Source organism: Schistocerca nitens, chromosome 6 (genome assembly GCF_023898315.1).
Source record: "Schistocerca nitens isolate TAMUIC-IGC-003100 chromosome 6, iqSchNite1.1, whole genome shotgun sequence".
In the NCBI taxonomy this organism is placed as follows: domain Eukaryota; kingdom Metazoa; phylum Arthropoda; class Insecta; order Orthoptera; family Acrididae; genus Schistocerca; species Schistocerca nitens.
The window spans coordinates 658000934-658020433 of NC_064619.1; the positions used below are offsets into that span (position 1 = coordinate 658000934).

Sequence of the window (19500 nt, forward strand, 5' to 3'; positions counted from 1 at the left end):
GGGGATCCAGCAGTAAGGGTAATGTGAAAAAAGTATTTATCCGTAGAAGAAGGCACTTAGAATTGTGGGAAAGAAATGTGTGTCAAGAATTTAAAATACTAACTGTCCATAACCTGTGTGTACTTAAGACAATCATTATGCCAGTTAACAGCAACAAAACACTCAATAAAGAAATACATGACCACAACACTAGACAGAGACTCCACAATATCTCTCATAGAATCATACACTCCTGGAAATGGAAAAAAGAACACATTGACACCGGTGTGTCAGACCCACCATACTTGCTCCGGACACTGCGAGAGGGCTGTACAAGCAATGATCACACACACGGCACAGCGGACACACCAGGAACCGCGATGTTGGCCGTCGAATGGCGCTAGCTGCGCAGCATTTGTGCACCGCCGCTGTCAGTGTCAGCCAGTTTGCCGTGGCATACGGAGCTCCATCATAGTCTTTAACACTGGTAGCATGCCGCGACAGCGTGGACGTGAACCATGTGTGCAGTTGACGGACTTTGAGCGAGGGCGTATAGTGGGCATGCGGGAGGCCGGGTGGACGTACCGCCGAATTGCTCAACACGTGGGGTGTGAGGTCTCCACAGTACATCGATGTTGTCGCCAGTGGTCGGCGGAAGGTGCACGTGCCCATCGACCTGGGACCGGACCGCAGCGACGCACGGATGCACGCCAAGACCGTAGGATCCTACGCAGTGCCGTAGGGGACCACACTGCTACTTCCCAGCAAATTAGGGACACTGTTGCTCCTGGGGTATCGGCGAGGACCATTCGCAACCGTCTCCATGAAGCTGGGCTACGGTCCCGCACACCGTTAGGCCGTCTTCCGCTCACGCCCCAACATCGTGCAGCCCGCCTCCAGTGGTGTCGCGACAGGCGTGAATGGAGGGACGAATGGAGATGTGTCGTCTTCAGCGATGAGAGTCGCTTCTGCCTTGGTGCCAATGATGGTCGTATGCGTGTTTGGCGCCGTGCAGGTGAGCGCCACAATCAGGACTGCATACGACCGAGGCACACAGGGCCAACACCCGGCATCATGGTGTGGGGAGCGATCTCCTATACTGGCCGTACACCACTGGTGATCGTCGAGGGGACACTGAATAGTGCACAGTACATCCAAACCGTCATCGAACCCATCGTTCTACCATTCCTAGACCGGCAAGGGAACTTGCTGTTCCAACAGGACAATGCACATCCGCATGTATCCCGTGCCACCCAACGTGCTCTAGAAGGTGTAAGTCAACTACCCTGGCCAGCAAGATCTCCGGATCTGTCCCCCATTGAGCATGTTTGGGACTGGATGAAGCGTCGTCTCATGCGGTCTGCACGTCCAGCCTGAACGCTGGTCCAACTGAGGCGCCAGGTGGAAACGGCATGGCAAGCCGATCCATAGGACTACATCCAGCATCTCAATGATCGTCTCCATGGGAGAATAGCAGACTGCATTGCTGCAAAAGGTGGATATACACTGTACTAGTGCCGACATTGTGCATGCTCTGTTGCCTGTGTCTATGTGCCTGTGGTTCTGTCAGTGTGATCATGTGATGTATCTGACCCCAGGAATGTGGCAATAAAGTTTCCCCTTCCTGGGACAATGAATTCACGGTGTTCTTATTTCAGTTTCCAGGAGTGTACTTTATAAGAGAAGCCCTCACTATGCAGACTAAAAACTACCAAACAGTTTCCACCTGAATATCTCCAAATTGTCCATCACAGAACTAAAAAAGAAATTAAAATTATGGTTCCTAAACAGTCCTGTGTATTCAATAGGTGAGTTTCTAGATTCAGTACATATGTATGTACTGCATGTAGCGTATTGCAATAGCAAATTGTTTTTATGTGTAGTCCATATATGTAATATTGTTGTCTTGAGTAAATTTGGAAAAAATTGTGTAGATAATAATACCAGGCAATAATATGTAACTCTTGCAAGTAAGGCTCTGACTTATCAAGAAGACTGGAACAAAAATAAATAAATTAATAAATTTGTAATCAGGTGATGTTGGACCAAAATAAATAAATAAAATAAATAAATAAACGTACTTTTTACACAGATGCCATCATAAAAGCACAAAATAAGTAAAAACATTCCTATAAGACATGTTTGCTCCAACAGATGTGGGACCAGTGCCTAAAACATCCGCAGCAGAGCTGTGTAGGTTGTATATTGTAAGTTATTGTGTTCATAAACAAATGATAACGTGATATTTATCATGAATTGTACTAATACAAATCAGTTATATCTTATCAAAATAACATTACAAAAAAAAGTCTTTTTCATGAAATAAAGTATCCCAAATTGTCCTGAATTAGCAGGAAAATACGCATTTACGCCTTCAAAATGGTCGGTGTCTACATTCAGTCCACAGTTGCATTGAAATAGTGTTACAAGAGGGACTACAATGAAAGTATGAAAATGTAACAATAGGTGTAGACAGATAACAAAATCCAGTTAACAAATCATCATTAAGTCAATACATTTGACAGTGCAGAAAAAGTAGGCATTAGCAAGTTTGCAATTCTGCAGGTTTTTCACTTTTAGATCTACAGGGTACGGAAATTAAGGTAGGGACAAAACTTATGAGGGATAAGTTGTCTTAAGACTTCTTTACTAATTGTTGATCTGCCTCTTCTCTCCAGCAAGATTAGAACCAAAAACTTATGCAGTCTTCGCCTGGAAGGACGAACTCTTTACCACGAAGCTAGCATATAAATGTAGCACATATCACTCCCTTGTTGTCACAGTGATGGCTAAGATATAGAATTCACAATGTATATGGTGATGTAGATGGAGACCAAGAGATGAATACACTAAACAGATTCAGAAGGATGTAGGTTGCAGTAGGTACTGGGAGATGAAGAAGCTTGCACAGAATAGAGTAGCATGGAGAGCTGCATCAAACCAGTCTCTGGACTGAAGACCACAACAACAACATGGTGAAGTAAGCTGCAGTTCCTGTTGGAACAGGCATTCTGGACTCAAAAATACAAATTTGCTACCTGTGTGTCAGCCCTTAAATGAGTATCATTCAGAATATTTCATCTAAATGACAAGAAATATTGACTTAATTTACTATGATAATTCTGATCCACTCCAGGAAGTAAACTGATGGTCACATAGTTGCCAAAAGCATTCTACAATGTTGCCAATTCTCTATTATACTAGCGACAGGCAGAATACGTTTGCTTAGCCAATGTGTTTCTGGAGCTAGCTAGCACTTGGGAGGCTCATGCTTCAAAGACACAGTAGCACCAGCTGCCACTACATTGATTGGGAACAGAAATACCTAGTGAAGGCCAATGTGTTGTGTTTGCATTTATGTAACTACATTTTGGGTCTAAAGCACGGTTACAAATAATATCCAGATGCACCAACTGTGACTAACATCATAAACAACGAACAGGATAAATTATTTGAGCTGCTGTTCTCTTCAGTAGCTGTCATAGCTATTTTCATTTTTCTGCCTTGAGTGAACTGCAAATTAAAAAACTCATTCACCAGAGGTGACTCACTTATTTATCACCACCAGATACTATTAACATTATGGGTAAATAACATTCACTTTAATATTACATACCTGTAAACATGTTTCGTTGTAACTGCTTTTGCTGGCATCACCTCTAACACACAAAAACATAAATAAAGAGACATTCTAACAAATCACGAACATCCACTAAGAAATTTCGTGAGCTGCGAATAACTTAGGTTTCAAATCAGAAAAGTAAACTGTGAAAGTAAATCTTTCACACTGACCGAAAAATAGGACTCAAAAGCTACAAAGAAAATCAGAGAGATGAATAATTGCAGTGCAAGCTATATTCCACCTTCTGGTAACATGAAAGGAGAAGCACTTGTGATGAGAATGCGAAACAAGGAACAAAAAATGTCACAGTTATATCTCGAGTATGTCATTTGTGCGGTGAAGGCAAACATGATCATCCAGTGAATAATACTCTTCACCTGATCTTGTGTGGAACTACTGTAGTAGTGTTCAGCAAATAGCAATATGGACTGAGGGTGAGGCGTGCTTGGGTAGCCCATGCAGTTGTGTGTAACCACTGTTGCAAAGGTGGCGTAGATAGTTGATTCATCTGCCTAGTGAGCAGAAGGCACATGTTCAAATCCCAACTTTATTACAAATTTTCATTTGTTGCCAATGAATTCTTTCAATGACCGAATGCAGCAGAGACTGAAATTTCTCCTTTCTGAACATATTCTATGAAAGGTTTGGCCACAAGACATCACTCATAAATATTTGTGTGTTAGTTACATCCTTACTGCTGAAATTCTCAATATATTAAAAAATAAAATAATCACCTTTGAAAATGAGTGCTGCTAAGCAAACACTATTTCAAGTTATTGATATAACTGAATGCATAGTGCTCAAGTCTTGTAACTGTAAAATTAAATGTTTGAATCTTTGCTATTAGCAGCATCTCTTTATTTCATTTAAATTCTATATTTATTGAGAAATGGAAATGTTAACATACTGTGAATGGATCTCGGGTTTACTCATGTTTCATGTGCCATCCATTGTGGGTGAATCTCAAGATAACTCATTCTGTTTGTAGATGCCATCTTCTGTGGTAGATTTTAACTACTTCATATTTTTAGGTTTTACACCAGTAGTGAATGTATCAAATTTGATTGCCTTTGCTTTCAAGCAGTTACTATTTTTGTATTGAAGTTTCTCCTACTTTTAGAGATGGCCCTATTTAGAAAACAGAAGGAAATGAACAAATCTGAAATATGTTGGGAGGGTTTTGTCCTTATTATTCAGATGTTTCTCATGAAAATGAAGATCCAGATGAATATGCAACTGGATGTTTTTATGTTCTTAGGGTGACTCCAGTGACAGCGACATGATCGGACATGTAAAGGTGCGTAAGATGTCTGTGTCTTCAACTGATTCTGACAATAACATGAAGGTGATTCTGTTCTTGTGTATGATTCTTTTGCCATAATGTTAATTAATTGACTATTACTGAATCATGTTTTTAAATAAAATATGATCTTTTGATTTTAATTACTGATCAATGCAGAAATTTGAGTGCTCCAGAATTAATTAAATTTTGGTACAAAAATGAGAAACATGAAACAGAAAATAAAGGCCTTTTTTCCTTGTATATATTTAACAGTATTATTAATATACAGAATCTTTTTTGCTTGACAGTAAGGCGTTTCACTTATCTGAATCAAATTTTAATTTACTTTCATGGAACCATTAATTAAAAATTACTTTATTTAGAATTATGATTTAATATTCAATTTGATAATCAGTTACTATAATGAGCTGGTAATGTATTGTACTTAAACAGTGCTCAAAAATATTCTATTCTTCAAAAGTATCTTTTTCCATTTTCTGAGAGCTATATCATACTCTTTTAGAAAATTGATGTTCGGATGCCAACCTCTAAATCCCGTAAATAGGAAGGAAACTGAAGAGGGCCAGTCCTTACAGTCCCACAGTGAGTGTAAATTTTTGTTTATTTGCAGTATGAAAACCTGCCCTTTAAGTCTAAAGTAGTTCATAAGATGTACACTATACTGAAATGCTAACAACAACAACAACAACAACAACAACAACAACATTAATATGAATCACAGCTTGTACCTTACCAGTCACTGGTCAGAAGATGAAGGTCTTGAACATTGCCAGGAAGCTAAATTCTGTTGGTCTGATGAATATCCACTTGCAGCTGCCTGCAGCTGAGAATGCATTTGTTCAGCTATATTTTTAACATGTTGTATATCTGGCCGTTCATCAGGATCAGGTCTGATACAAACAGCCACAAGTTCACGCAGCTGATAATGAAACACCAAAACTCACACTGTGTATGGGCAATTCATATTAAAAAAATGCACATCTTACTATGATATAGTCTGTAATTACACAAATATTCACACCACATTCTTTATCAGTATTTTCTATTTATTTTGAAAAGCATTTCAACATTTTTTGTAAATGCTAAGGTTCCATATTTAATAAATTCCAAAGAGCAATGTTAGGCCATGGAAAATGTGCAGATACTGACAATATCATGATTCAGAAACTACAAAGAATGTAAAAAAAAACAAATGTGGTACTTTTTCAAAAGAAAGATTGGGTCATCTATGATCACATGATAAAAAAAGTGTGGATGGTTAAAATTAAGAAAAAGAACAACAAATTAATGAAAAAAGGGAAAACTGACAAGTTTGGATTATAGTGACCAAAGGGTGATTAATCAATATTACTTCACTTAAATCTCTCTCCTCACTCATATTAAACTATAAAATTAATTCAAATATGTTATTCACAACTGAAATTAAAAACATAATGACAGATAAAATTTTTTTTCTTCTTTTAAGAACACACACTGTGTTGACTGTACATGAGAAGTTACAACTGTTCTTGACTGTCTAGCAAGGAACTACTCTCCTTTCAAAAGCACTGCTTTACCAAATGAAGCACACCAGAACACCTTGTTATTTATTTATTACGAGTTCTGTTGATCCTAATAGCAAAAGAATTGCTAGGATATGGTATGATTCATAGGATATGGCAGACTAATGGCAATACTTGTATCAACTAATGGTGCATCATAATACACAAAATTACACAATAAAGCTACAAACATGCACACTCATTTATGCTAAAAAATTCATTTATTGGGTAAAATAAATTTTTCAACGGGCATTCTTTCAATTTGTATTTATGCTTTGGCATTTCAAGAGCATGTCTTATATTTCTTTAGATAGAGCTTTGGATACTTTCACACCTGAGTAATGCAGTCCGTTCTGCTAAAGGGTGAAGTTTTTCTGGTTACTATGTAAGTGCTGTTTTGACCTCACATTGTGGCCCTGATATCCACTACTGGTTTTGAAAAAAAAAAAAAAAAAAAAAAAAAAAAGGTGATTTTTATTAATGAAACACAGAAGGTAGAAGATATATTTAATTTGTTAGCAATGTACCCGTCCAAGAATTTAGGTCCTGACTTCCTGTATTTATTATCCATTACATTTTATATTTATATCCTCTTGTTCTGTCTATGTCACTTGAATCTGCACATAATTAGTGCTGAGATCCAGATTTTTACCATCATTTAACTTCTTTGGTATCTGTAGATGTCACCAAGCACATGTTCTTTAAGTTAACTGTTAGTAGCTCTGTGTTATTCTCCATACAATGAGTCATGACTAAAGTTGTTTGATAATTATGTGTCATACCTGTACTGCCAAACCGTGTCCCAATAGGTCATGGGCTCAGGTTACGCAAGCAGCAAAAATAAAGTTTTTCATGAGAGAAAACTGAAATTTGTAAGTTAAAAGTGTGGTAACTAACAAGTTTGTTAATACAAGGAATACGGCACAAATGATTGCTGCAAAATTGCGTTCAACTAGAAATGCTGTTGTGCAATAATTATGACACATGGACAGTACAAGTCAAATCACTACTCCTCAAAAACGACATTTGGGGATATGTATCTGGAGACATATCATAACTCACGGTGTCTGGTGAATGTGAAGTGCTTGCTGCTGCAGAAGCTGCATACAAAGCACAGATAGTGGCACGTTGAAAAGCAAAAGCAGGCTTTATTTTATCCATCATCAATCCCATCAAGCTGAAGCAGGTACAGAACTGCACTACATCGTGTCAGGTATGGCTTAAACTCTAGTCAATCCACGCATCCAAAGGACCTGCTCGCAGAGCAGTACTGCTAAAACACCTACTGATAATGTGACAATGAATTCTTCGATGCTGTGGATAAGTTACAAGCAATAGATATTGACATAAATGGTGATATGATGTCAATAATACTGCTCTACAGTCTTCCAGTTAGCTATGACAGTTTTAGGTGTGCTATCGATTCCTGTGACAATCTACCAGCTGTAGAGGGAGTAACGGTAAAATCTTGGGAAAAAAAGCAAGGATTCAGAAAGACAGTGAAATTGCAAGTGCCACAAAGTTTGTTAAACCATGTAAGCATTTCATGAACAAGCCAAAACATACTGCAAGTGGCAGAGACAAAGTGGAATGAAAATCAGAACAAAACCAAAAAACAGAAAAATAAGCATAAAAATGCAGTTTTTGTAAGAAGCAACACAAAGAAGATGAGTATGTTTTCAAGAAGAAGCTAATTGTGCAAGCAATGTTGACCAATCTCCTTGCTGTTTCTCTATGAATGAGCCTCCTCTGAAGTTTTGCGACTATTCTTTGGTGCATAGGCAGTGGTCGCATATCACATATGTGCAATGATCCAAAAGCATTCACAAATGACAGAAACACGAGAGAATTTAATGATTGCGGACAACAGTGCTACGCAAGTAACAGTATAGGTGATGGCAACGACAGCCTTAACCAATCTCATTTCAGTGGTAAAGGTTTTGGACAAAAAGCATACAGTGACATTTTAGGAAGCTCATGCAGTTATACAAGATAATAATGGTAAAATCAACATGATTGCAAACAGTTTTGGTAACCTCTCTTATTTACAAGTAAATGGTCCAGAAGCATTAATCGTTGTCAAGTCAGAAGTTACACTATATGATCAAAAGTATCCGGACACCCCCAAAAACACACATTTTTCATATTAGGTGCATTGTGCTGTCACCTCCTGCCAGGTACCCCATATACTGGCCTCAGTAGTCATTAGACATCGTGAGAGAGCAGAATGGGGTGCTCCACGGAAGTCACAGACTTCAAACCTGGTCAGGTGATTGCGTGAAAACTGTACAGGCCAAACTCATCTGTTGCCTGACGGAGACCACTGACGGTTGAAGAGGGTTGCAGTGTGTAATAGGCAAACATCTATCCAGAACATCTTACAGGAATTCCAATCTGCATCAGGTTCCACTACCAGTACTATGATAGTTAAGTGGGAAGTGAGAAAACTTGGATTTTATGGTCGAGCGGCTGCTCATAAGCCACACATCACACCTGTAATTGCCAATCAATTCCTTGCTTGGTGTAAGGAGAGCAAATATTGGACAATTTAACAGTGGAAAAAACATTGTGTGGAGTGATGAATCACGGCACACAATGTGTCGATGTGACAGCAGGGTGTGGGTATGATGAACGCCCGGTGAACGTCATCTGTCAGTGTGTCTAGTGTCAACAGTAAAATTCGGAGACGGTGGTGTTATGGTGTGGTCATGTTCTTCAGGGAGGAGCTTGCACCCCTTGTTGTTTTGGATGGCACTATCACAGCACAGGCCTACATTGATGTATTAAGCATCATTTTGCTTCCCACTGTTGAAGAGCAATTCGCAGATGGCGATTGCATCTTTCAACACGATCAAACATTTGTTCATAAAGCACGGCCTCTGGCAGAGTGGTTACATGACAATAACATCCCTATAATGGACTGGCCTGTACAGAGTCCATACCTGAATCCTACAGAACATCTTTGGGATGTTTTGGAATGCCAACTTCACGCCAGGCCTCACTGACTGACATCGATAGCTCTCCTCAGTGCAGCACTCCACGAAGAACGGGCTGCCATTCCCCAAGAAACCTTCCAGCACCTGATTGAATCTATGTTTGAGAGAGTGGAAGCTGTCATCAAGGCCAAGGGTGGGCCAACGCCATACTGAATTCCAGCATTACCGAACTTGTAAGTCATTTTCAGCCAGGTGATCACATAGTGTACAAAAAGTGGTATGTAAATCAAGCACACTCAATTAGGCCTCTGGAACTCGTGAAATATCACCAAAGTGGTCAAAAATGAAAATGTGACACATCTGCAATTCAGTGATGTTGATATCTCCGCATGAACTATGTGTCTTAAAGAAAGAGAGACATCCACTCTCTTCACTAAGTGAGAAGGCAACTCTGATGTCTGTGGAACAATGAAAGAGACATCTCAAGGTGGCGCAATATTTTTTGTGATCTCTATGGATGACCACATCAAATGGCATTAAGGCTATTTTCTTCAACATTTGTTGAATTCAAAAACCTGGCTAACAATCAGACTGGTCATAAATTAAATCCTTTCAGTCAGGCAAGGTAAGGCATACTGCAACAGAAGAATGGACTCCATCTTCAGAATGACAAGAATACAGCAACTTCTAACAGTTCCATACACACCACAGCAGACTGGTGTTACCGAACAATATAACTGTTCACTGGTCAAAATGGCTCATTGTGTGCAGCTCGAGTTGGGACTACCACCATCATTTTCAGCCGAAACCATCATGACATCTAATTACATTTGAAACTGTTGCTTAACTAAAGAACTGTCTGATGGAACTCCATATGAGAAGTGGTTGAAGAGAAAACTTGTCCTATTTCACCTTGTACATTTGGTCAAAAGGTTGTCATCCTGCATACATCATCAAACAAACGAAAGTTTGATCGTAAGGGGAAAGAAGGGATTTTTGAAGGCTATTCTGACTGTCTGGAAGCCTATTGTGTGTGTGTATCATGAAATCACAGTATTCACCTGTCAAGATTATGAGTATCATGAGATTATGAGTAGCATGAGATCACAGGATTCACATGTCAGGATTATGGCAATTTTGAGCCCAATAGAACTTGTATGAACTTCCGCGAAGATGGACTAGATCATCATCAGCAAAGAGGGGGTATCATCATGAATTCCACTCGAGGATATTTCAATGGTGATGCAAACACTGAATCAGAGCCATTGTCTGACAATGATCTGTTTTATGGCTTTGAAGATGAGGGACTTCCAATCACTACAGACCAAGAATTCAATACGGACAGTGACTTACCATGTGGCAAGACAATTTTTCAAGTGCCATACCTCCCCAAAAGTTTGTGCCAGGTATAGATTCATCAGATGTTTCAATTAATGATGCTAATTTAATTTCACATTCAACAGAGATCAATCTCAATTGTGTGGTTCAGATCATCAAGAGTGGTTTGAGACTATATGTGATGAAATCAGGTCACTGGTAAAAAAAACTGGGGCATAGCAGACAGGCCAACAAATAAAAGGGTAACAGACTGTAGGTCTGTTTTGAGAAATAAATACACAAGTGATGGACCTTTGCCAAGGAAAAAAGAATGACGATTCAACCAGCAGTCTGAAGTTAACTTTATGGAAACATTCTCTACAGTTGCAAGACTTCGATCGTTTAGACTACTCATGGCTTTGTTAGTCAAATCTGACCTTTGTGTTTCACAGCTGGATATCACCATTTCATTTCTCAATGATGAAACTGACACACACATATTCACAGAACAGCAGTACTCACTTGTTGAATTCTTATGAAAGATCAAAGATGTGGAGAGTGACAATCATACAGTCAAGAAGGCAAGTGAGATGCCCCAAACATTTAAATCTAGTGATAAAGTGTGTAAAGCCATTTACGGACAGCACCAAACTGGTTGATAGTGGTATGCCAAGTTGAATGCAACCCTAACATCAATTGGACTGCAACCTACACATTCAGAGCCATGCATCTTTGTAGACACTGTAGGAAAATGTCCAGTCTACCTACTTTTTTATGTAGATAACATTATAATTGCTTTAATGGAACCAGAAATGATAGAATAAATCAAGAATCAGTTATAAACCAGATTTAATGTCAGGGACCTTGGTGCCATTAAGGTACTATCTGGATGTCTAAGTAAATCAATCTGTTGACAAAATTACGTTATGTCAAAGTGGCTGTATCAGGCAAGTTTTACACCAATTCAATATGAGTGACTGCAAGCCAGTAAGTATCCACTGGCAATAGGGAAGATGTAGGATGTGACAGCTATGAATACAGGAGATGGCACTCACTATCAATTCAGAGAATTAGTTGGAGCATTGATGTACATCACTACTGGTACTTGACCTGACATATGCTATGCAGTCAATGCCAGTACAATGACAGCCATGACTTCATTCACTGGCAAGCAACTAACCAAATCCTTAGATACCTCAAAGGAACCAAATACAAGAAACTGACCTACATCAAGGATAAGGAAGGAACTGTTGGTTTTCTAGATCCTGGTTGGGGAAGTTCCGATGTTGATACAAACTCGTATACTGGCTATAGCTTCAACTTATTCAGGTCAGTAATCTCATGGTGTTCAAGCAAGGAGAGAGAGCAGTTGATCTTTCATCAACAAAAGCTGAATACATGAGCCTCAACAATGCAGCAAAGGAAGTGACTCAATCATCAACATTCATGAAAGACCTAGATTTAGAAAAATTGTTACACAACACCCTGTTCAATGACGATCGGCCAGCTGGAAAGTTAGCATGTAGCACAGTTCTTCATTCAAAGTTTAAGCATATTCATATAAAATAACATTCCACACATCACACTCTACAAGAGTATCTGCTGAAACTGGAATATCAGCCAACAGAAGGTATGACAGCAAATGCACTGATGAAAGCTCTTTCCTGCACCAAAGCACAAGAAATGTGTTGTACAAATTTGACTTCAATCCTAGAACCACAAACTTAAGACTCAAGTCTTAATTTATAACTGTCTGCAAAAATTGAAGGGGCATGTTGAGATTCAAATTCTGCTGTCATGTAATATCTTTGGTGTTTATAGAGTTTAACGGGTAGTAGTTCTATGTTGTTCTCCACGCACTGAATATGAGTAAAATTGTTTGGTAATTATGTGTTGTGTCTATTGTGAATCAACATCCGAACAATTAGTTTTTTGACAGTCAGAGAGAGTCCACTGCAGCTAAACCAGTGGAGGATACACAGCACAAGTTTTTGCCTGCTGTTTTATCCACTGAGAGGGACGTATCATCTGCAAAGAGGCTTAAGTTGCTCACTGTAGTAGAACAGAGTGGGATGTCACCATAAATATAAGAAACAATAAGAGCCTCTGTATCAATCCGTGTGGTACTTAACTCTTAACTGTGTGCCACTTAGATGAAGCTGTAATTCTATTACTGACAGTAATGATTACCACCTGCTTCCTATTCTTCGATAAAACTTAAACCACATAAACCATTACTTTGCTTGACCCATAGAATCCCATTTTATTTGGGAGAATTTCATGGTTGGTACATTCAAAAGCCTTGGATATGTCATATAGGATTCTGAATGGTGCCAGTTTTTTGTCAACAGATTGCAGAATTGGATCTGTGAAGGAGAAAATAACATTATCTATTGATAGGTCTTGCTATAAACCAAACTGACATTCAAAATGTTGTGGCTTTCAGGTAATGGATATTTTCAAACAACAAGTTGCAAACATTTTTGGTGAAATAATGTTATCTGTTATAATCATTACAGAAATTAATAATGCCACTGACTCATTAAAAAATAAACCTTAATTTGGCTTTGACAATATCTTAAGCAAGAATTATCTGGAATACTGACCCACAGCCTTAACTCATCAATGCACCTAGGTAAGTTTGCAGAGAGGATGAAAGGTGTCACAGTAAAACTCTTCCAAAAAAGGTCATCCCTCAAATATGAATAACTATAGAACAGTTTGACTTCTTCTTGTGTTTTCAAAAGTATTTGATAAGTTGTGGTATGCTAAGATTGTTAAACAATTTTAACACTTCAATATTTCAAATAAATGACAATTTGGATTTGAAAAGAAAATATTGACTGATAAGTCAATCTTCACATTTGTGGAGGACATCTTAGGGTCCCTAAACAACAACAAACTACCAGAGGGTATCTTCTGTGATATGAGTAAAGACACCAAATTTGTTTTGTTGCAGCTGATACAAACATTGCAATAAATAGCAAATGAAGTGTAGTCTTAGAAATATCAGTTAATGAAATTTTCCTGGACCTTAACAATTGGTTCCTTGCCAATTCTTTGTCACTAAATCTTGACAAAACGCACTACACGCAATTCAGAACTTTTAAAAGATTTCGCACAAGAAGATGCCTAAAACAGATAGAAGAAGTGGACAGTATTAAATTCTTGTGCTTACACATTGACAATAAATTCAATTTCGGTACACCACAGGGCTGCTGCAGCACCTAAGCAAATCTCTGTTAGCAATGGGAATGTTGTCAGACATAGGGGATATAAAAATGAAAAAACTGACATACTGTGCTTACTTTCATTCCATAATGTCATATGGGATTATTTTATAGGGATAATTCATCAAGCCAAGTGAAAGTTTTTCAGGTACAAAAATGTCTAATTAGAATTATTTGTGGTGTGAACACAATACCATCCTGCAGAGGCCTGTTTAGGGAACTAGGGACAATAACTACCATTTCACCATACATTTATTTCTTAATGAAATTTGTTATTAAAATGTATCCCTTATTCAAACCAGTTTGTGAAATCAATACTATAAATAAGAGTAATCTTCAAAAGATGTAAAGTAACTTACTTTGGTCCAAAAGGTTTCCATTAACCAGGAACACACATTTTCAATAATTTGCCGGCAGCCATAAAAAGTTCAACTACCAATTAAAGTTCAATTTAAGAGGAGCCTAAAGGATTTATTGATGGCCAACACCTATTAGCCCAGTGATGAATTTCTTAGTAAAACCAACTGCTGTGTGTGTGTGTGTGTGTGTGTGTGTGTGTGTGTGTGTAATGGTACATTAGCATATTTGTTTTATATTGTAAATATTTATTGTGTGTTTTGTTCTTCTGTTCTTCTGACATTTTCTACATCCCAGACAATCTCATCATTATGGATCAATTGGAACAAAAACACATCTAATCTAATACAATCTAATCATTGTGAGGATTACCAATTACTACACTATGTGATCAAAAGTATCCGGACACCCCCAAAAACATACGTTTTTCATATTAGGTGCCTTGTGCTGCCACCTACTGCCAGGTACTCCATATCAGTGACCTCAGTAGTCATTAGACATTGTGAGAGAGCAGAATGGGGCACTCTGCGGAACTCACGGACTTCAAACCTGGTCAGGTGGTTGGGTGTCACTTGGGTCATATGTCTGTAAGTGAGATTACCACACTCCTAAACATCCCTAGGTACACTGTTTACAATGTGATAGAGAAGTAGAAATGTGAAGGGACATGTACAGCACAAAACCGTACAGGCCGACCTCATCTGTTGACTGACAGAGACCACCGACAGTTGAAGAGGGTTGTGACATGTAATACGCAGACATCTATATCCAGACCATCACACAGGAATTCCAAACTGCATGTACTATGACAGCAAGGCAGGAGGTGAGAAAACTTAGATTTCATGCTTGAGCGGCTGCTTACAAGCCACACATCATGCCTGTAAATGCCGAATGTCGCCTCGCTTGGTGTAAGGAGCATAAGCATTGGATGACTGAACAGTGGAAAAACATTGTGTGGGGTGATAAATCATGGTACACAATGTGGCGATTTGATGGCAGGGTGTGGGTATGGCGAATGCCTGGTGAACATCATCTGCCTGCATGTGTAGAGCAAACAGTAAAATTCGGAGGCAGTGGTGTTATGGTGTGGTCATGTTTTTCATGGAGGGGGCTTGCACCCCTTGTTGTTTTGTATGGCATTATCACAGCACAGGCCTACATTAATGTTTTAAGCACCTTCTTGCTCCCTATTGTTGAAGAGCAATAATGGCATGGCAATTGCATCTTTCAACATGATCAAACACCTGTTCATAATGCACGGCCTGTAATGGTCTGACCTGCACAGAGTCCTGACCTGAGTCCTATAGAACACCTTTGGGATGTTTTGGAATGCTGACTTCATGCCAGGCCTCACTGGCTGACATCGATACCTCTCCTCAGTGCAGCACTCTGTGAAGAATGAGCTGTCATTCACCAAGAAACCATCCAACGCCTGAATGAAGATATGCTTGTGAGAGTGGAAGCTGTCATCAAGGCTAAGGGTTGGCCAACACCATATAGCATTCCAGCATTACCAATGGAGGGTGCCACGAACTTTTAAGTCATTTTCAGCCAGGTGTCCGGATACTTTTGATCACATAGTGTATTAGAGAAAGCCCAGCAGTATGGGATCAGGGGCCCATTACATAACCTACTGAAATCCTATCTTATTAGCAGGAAGAAGGACATAATTTTGCAAGCTGTTGATTGCAAATCGGTATTACATGTTCTGTCAGACTGGGACATTATTCATCGCAGAGTCTTGCAGGTTTCTGTCCTGGATCCTTTATTGTTTTTGATTTATGCCAATGATCTACCTGCAGCTGTGAACAGTGTTGAGTGCAGATTTACCATGTTTGCAGACGACACCAACATTATAGTTGAAAATCTGTCAAGCACCAAAAACCTTTTATCAAAAAATTTTAACTGGTTTATTCTTCAGTCTCTTTCTGCCAATTTATGCAAGCAAATTTTTGCAGTTTAGATCAAGTGACAAAAATGTAGAGGAGTATGCAATGGCACTCAGTAACAAGCAGTTACAGAGGGCTGATAGCACCAAGATCGTGGGCATTCACTTAGCCTTCAAACTAAACTGGGAATATCACACTCACCAACCTGTGAAGGGAGTGAAGTCAGCAACTTTTGCATTAAGAATGCTCTCTTGTATTGGAGACCAAACTGTCATGAAGGTAGCTAATTTTGCTTATTTGCAATCTATCATGTATTATGGAATTATCTTCTGGAGATATTCTCCTCTTGCTCAAAAAATCTTCATTGCCCAAAAGCATAATCCAAAGACCATCCTGAAGTAAATTATTTATCCAGCTAGGAATACGTATAATGGCTTCTGAATTCATTTTTTCCTTCTCTTTGTGTTCAACTTAGCAGTCAACACTAGGCATTAGAATCACATTCACTGCCAATTAAAAATCTTTTGTAGGTACAGAGAGACCCTAAGTACACTGGTGCAAAAATTTTCAACCTTCTTCCCACTGAACTCAGAAACATAAGAAATAGTGCATCCCTGTTCAAAACAAATCTATGGCAACTTCTCTGAATTGCTCATTCTACTCCGTAGAGGAATTTGTGAAAGAGAGCTAACCTAAAATAAAATATAACTTAACTGTTTCACGTCTATCAAATGTTAATACATGTAGTTCATGTAGATTAGCTTATTTCATTCAGTCACTGTGTAATGTGACTGAGTATTTTTATAGTACATGGGTTGTTGAATTGACTGCTCAACAGTATGACAGTATGCCTGCATTACTGTTCAGAACATGTCAGTACTGAAAAGTGAATATAACAAACTGTTCAAATGTTAATATAACTTTTTTATATAAATCTTGTTATTTTCATTCAAGCACTGTTTTTCTTAATGCTGTAACATCTGTTAAGCAGTAAAATGTAATTTAATGTATTGTAATCTTTATCTTGGAATGACTCGCATCCATGGTGAACTACATGGCCAACTACAGCTTATCTCTGTTCACTGAAGAGATTCAATGAAGTAGTAAGGCAATAACTTCTTATTTTTAAGCTCAAACACAAAGAACTGAGAAATCTAAGTCAACACAGAAAACAGTACTAAAAATCAAAGAGTAAAAGAAGATTTTCCATGTGCTCATCACCACAGAATAATGCTGTGCTTCACTGTGCATTCACGGATGATGTTCTGGTGACTCCCATAAACTCATCACTGTAAAGAGTCCATGGAACATGGAATGAATAAACAAACAATTATCCTGAACACCAGCTTCTCTAGGACCTTGGAAAAATTTTTTAGCACGAAGATTAGGCGGAAGTTTGTGACATCAAGTTTCCTTAACCCTTCTTGAAAAATGCTTTCACACATGCATATTTGAATTGCAGTGGGACAGTACCTTAATGTAAGGATTCATTAACTGACACAAAACTGTAGTTATATATTCATGACAATGCCTGATTATCCTTGTGGAAACACTACCAACTAACTTTTTATTTTCGTTTGTTTGATTGTCTTCTTTATTTCAATGTGATGGGAGTTATGTGCATCTGATTGACTCTGCTGCTGCTGCTGCTGCTGCTGCTGCTAGCTTTATGCAGACAAGCGGTCACAGCATTCACTAAGCCACTTCTCTACAGCTGTTGAAAAAATGCATATTGAAGATTTTTAGCAATTTCCTCAACGATTTTACTGTATTTCCAGCATGGCTTATTTCTGTGTATGATATGTACTCTACTTTTTCCCCCATTCTTCCTTTTTATAACTTGCCAGATGCTTTTTGCTTTGTTGTTGGATTTCAGATGTGATCTACAAAATTTTGTATTTTTATTGACACTTTTTCTAATATTACAGTACTATTAATACACTTATAATTCTCTTTTTTATGGGTCATCAGATACCTACATTATTCATAAAACCTATTTTGTTCTATACAAAATTTTGACCCCTCCGGTAATCCATAGTTTCCTTCAGTCGCTTGAGAATAGTTTTTAGAACTTTTCTTTCTTTTTTTTAAATACAGTTTGAAGCAATGACACAAACTCATGAGAATGTTACATTTGTCATTAACCTTCCTTTCCATATGAACACATACATAGAGCTCCAGTCAATATCTTGCAAATACAGGCTGAGATTTTCTAGGGTGTCATCAGTGGCTAGCCTGCGAGATTTAAAGGAATGTTTGGTTTTATTACACCGGCTGATGTCATTCATTGTAAGTAGTTGTCCACCATGATTTGACAGTCTCTTGACAATTTAACTTACAATGACACAGCTGCTCTAGCCTCTTTCAGTGAATATAGTGTCAATTAGGGTGTTACAGTTATGCTAGTAGGGAAGTTACCTACTGCACCTAGGTTGAGCTACTCCATCAGGTGCTTTAATTCTTCCCTAATGTTATTTTTATCTAAGAAATTCATACTGAAATCACACTTTATAATTAAATCCTTAATTTTGGAATGTGTTTAGCTCAAACACTGTTCCAGTTTGTTTAAAAAATGCCCATTTTTCCTTGAGGAACCCTGTACACTACCACTGACATATGATGTGTGGTAATTTCAGTTCCACAGGCTTCACGTTGGAAATCTACACAGTAAGTACTTGAGTCAACAGATTTAAATATTAAATTAGTTTTGACATAAATTGCAGCTCCATCTTTCTCCTTAATAGTGCTACAATAGCTCACTGCTAATGTGTTGCCTTAAATTCGAGGCATTTCAGTTCCACCCCTTACAAGACACTTTGTGAGACATATTATTTGGGCACAGCTTATAGATACTGTAGCTTTTGTCTCAAATTTAGAAACTCCAATTGGTTTATGAGACCACTGATACTTTGGTGGAACACATACAGTTTTTTCTTATGCCATTTTTCATCTTGTTGCTATACTTTGTTAACGTAACACCTCCCAGTACACTTCAATTGAGTACAGTACTAGTAAGTATACTGATGTAGGAACTATTTAATCTCGGGATTGCACCATTTAAATACTGCCCACAATCTGTGCTTTCCTCTTTGTTGGATGATGCCAAAAAGATTCACCACTCAAAACAGTTGCTCTTCTTGTCCTAGGGCACTTTCTTTGAGACGTTTCCAAAATCTGGGAATCTCCCATACTGTGTAGCCCATCATATATCGTACCAAGTACATTATCTGAATTTTCTCTCTGGATTCTAGTTACATTTGGGACACTTCCTTGTTCTATGAAATCTCCAGCTTGGCTTGGAATGGCGCAGCTTCACTGACAGCAGA

The 19500-nt window shown here is 38.4% G+C and overlaps 1 protein-coding gene across 2 annotated transcripts in view; it reads right to left on the minus strand.

Moving 5' to 3' along the window:
• LOC126262596 (serine/threonine-protein kinase Nek7-like) overlaps positions 1-19500 on the minus strand; it is a 67003-nt gene that overhangs the window by 4781 nt on the left and 42722 nt on the right. The window contains exon 5 of one of the 2 annotated variants that reach the window (XM_049959337.1): positions 5638-5823. In XM_049959337.1, coding sequence (XP_049815294.1) covers positions 5641-5823 — 183 coding nt within the window. In that variant the 3' untranslated portion in view covers positions 5638-5640. Of the gene's footprint in view, positions 1-5632; positions 5824-19500 lie in introns of both variants that reach the window. The other variant, XM_049959338.1, reaches the window with a different exon arrangement.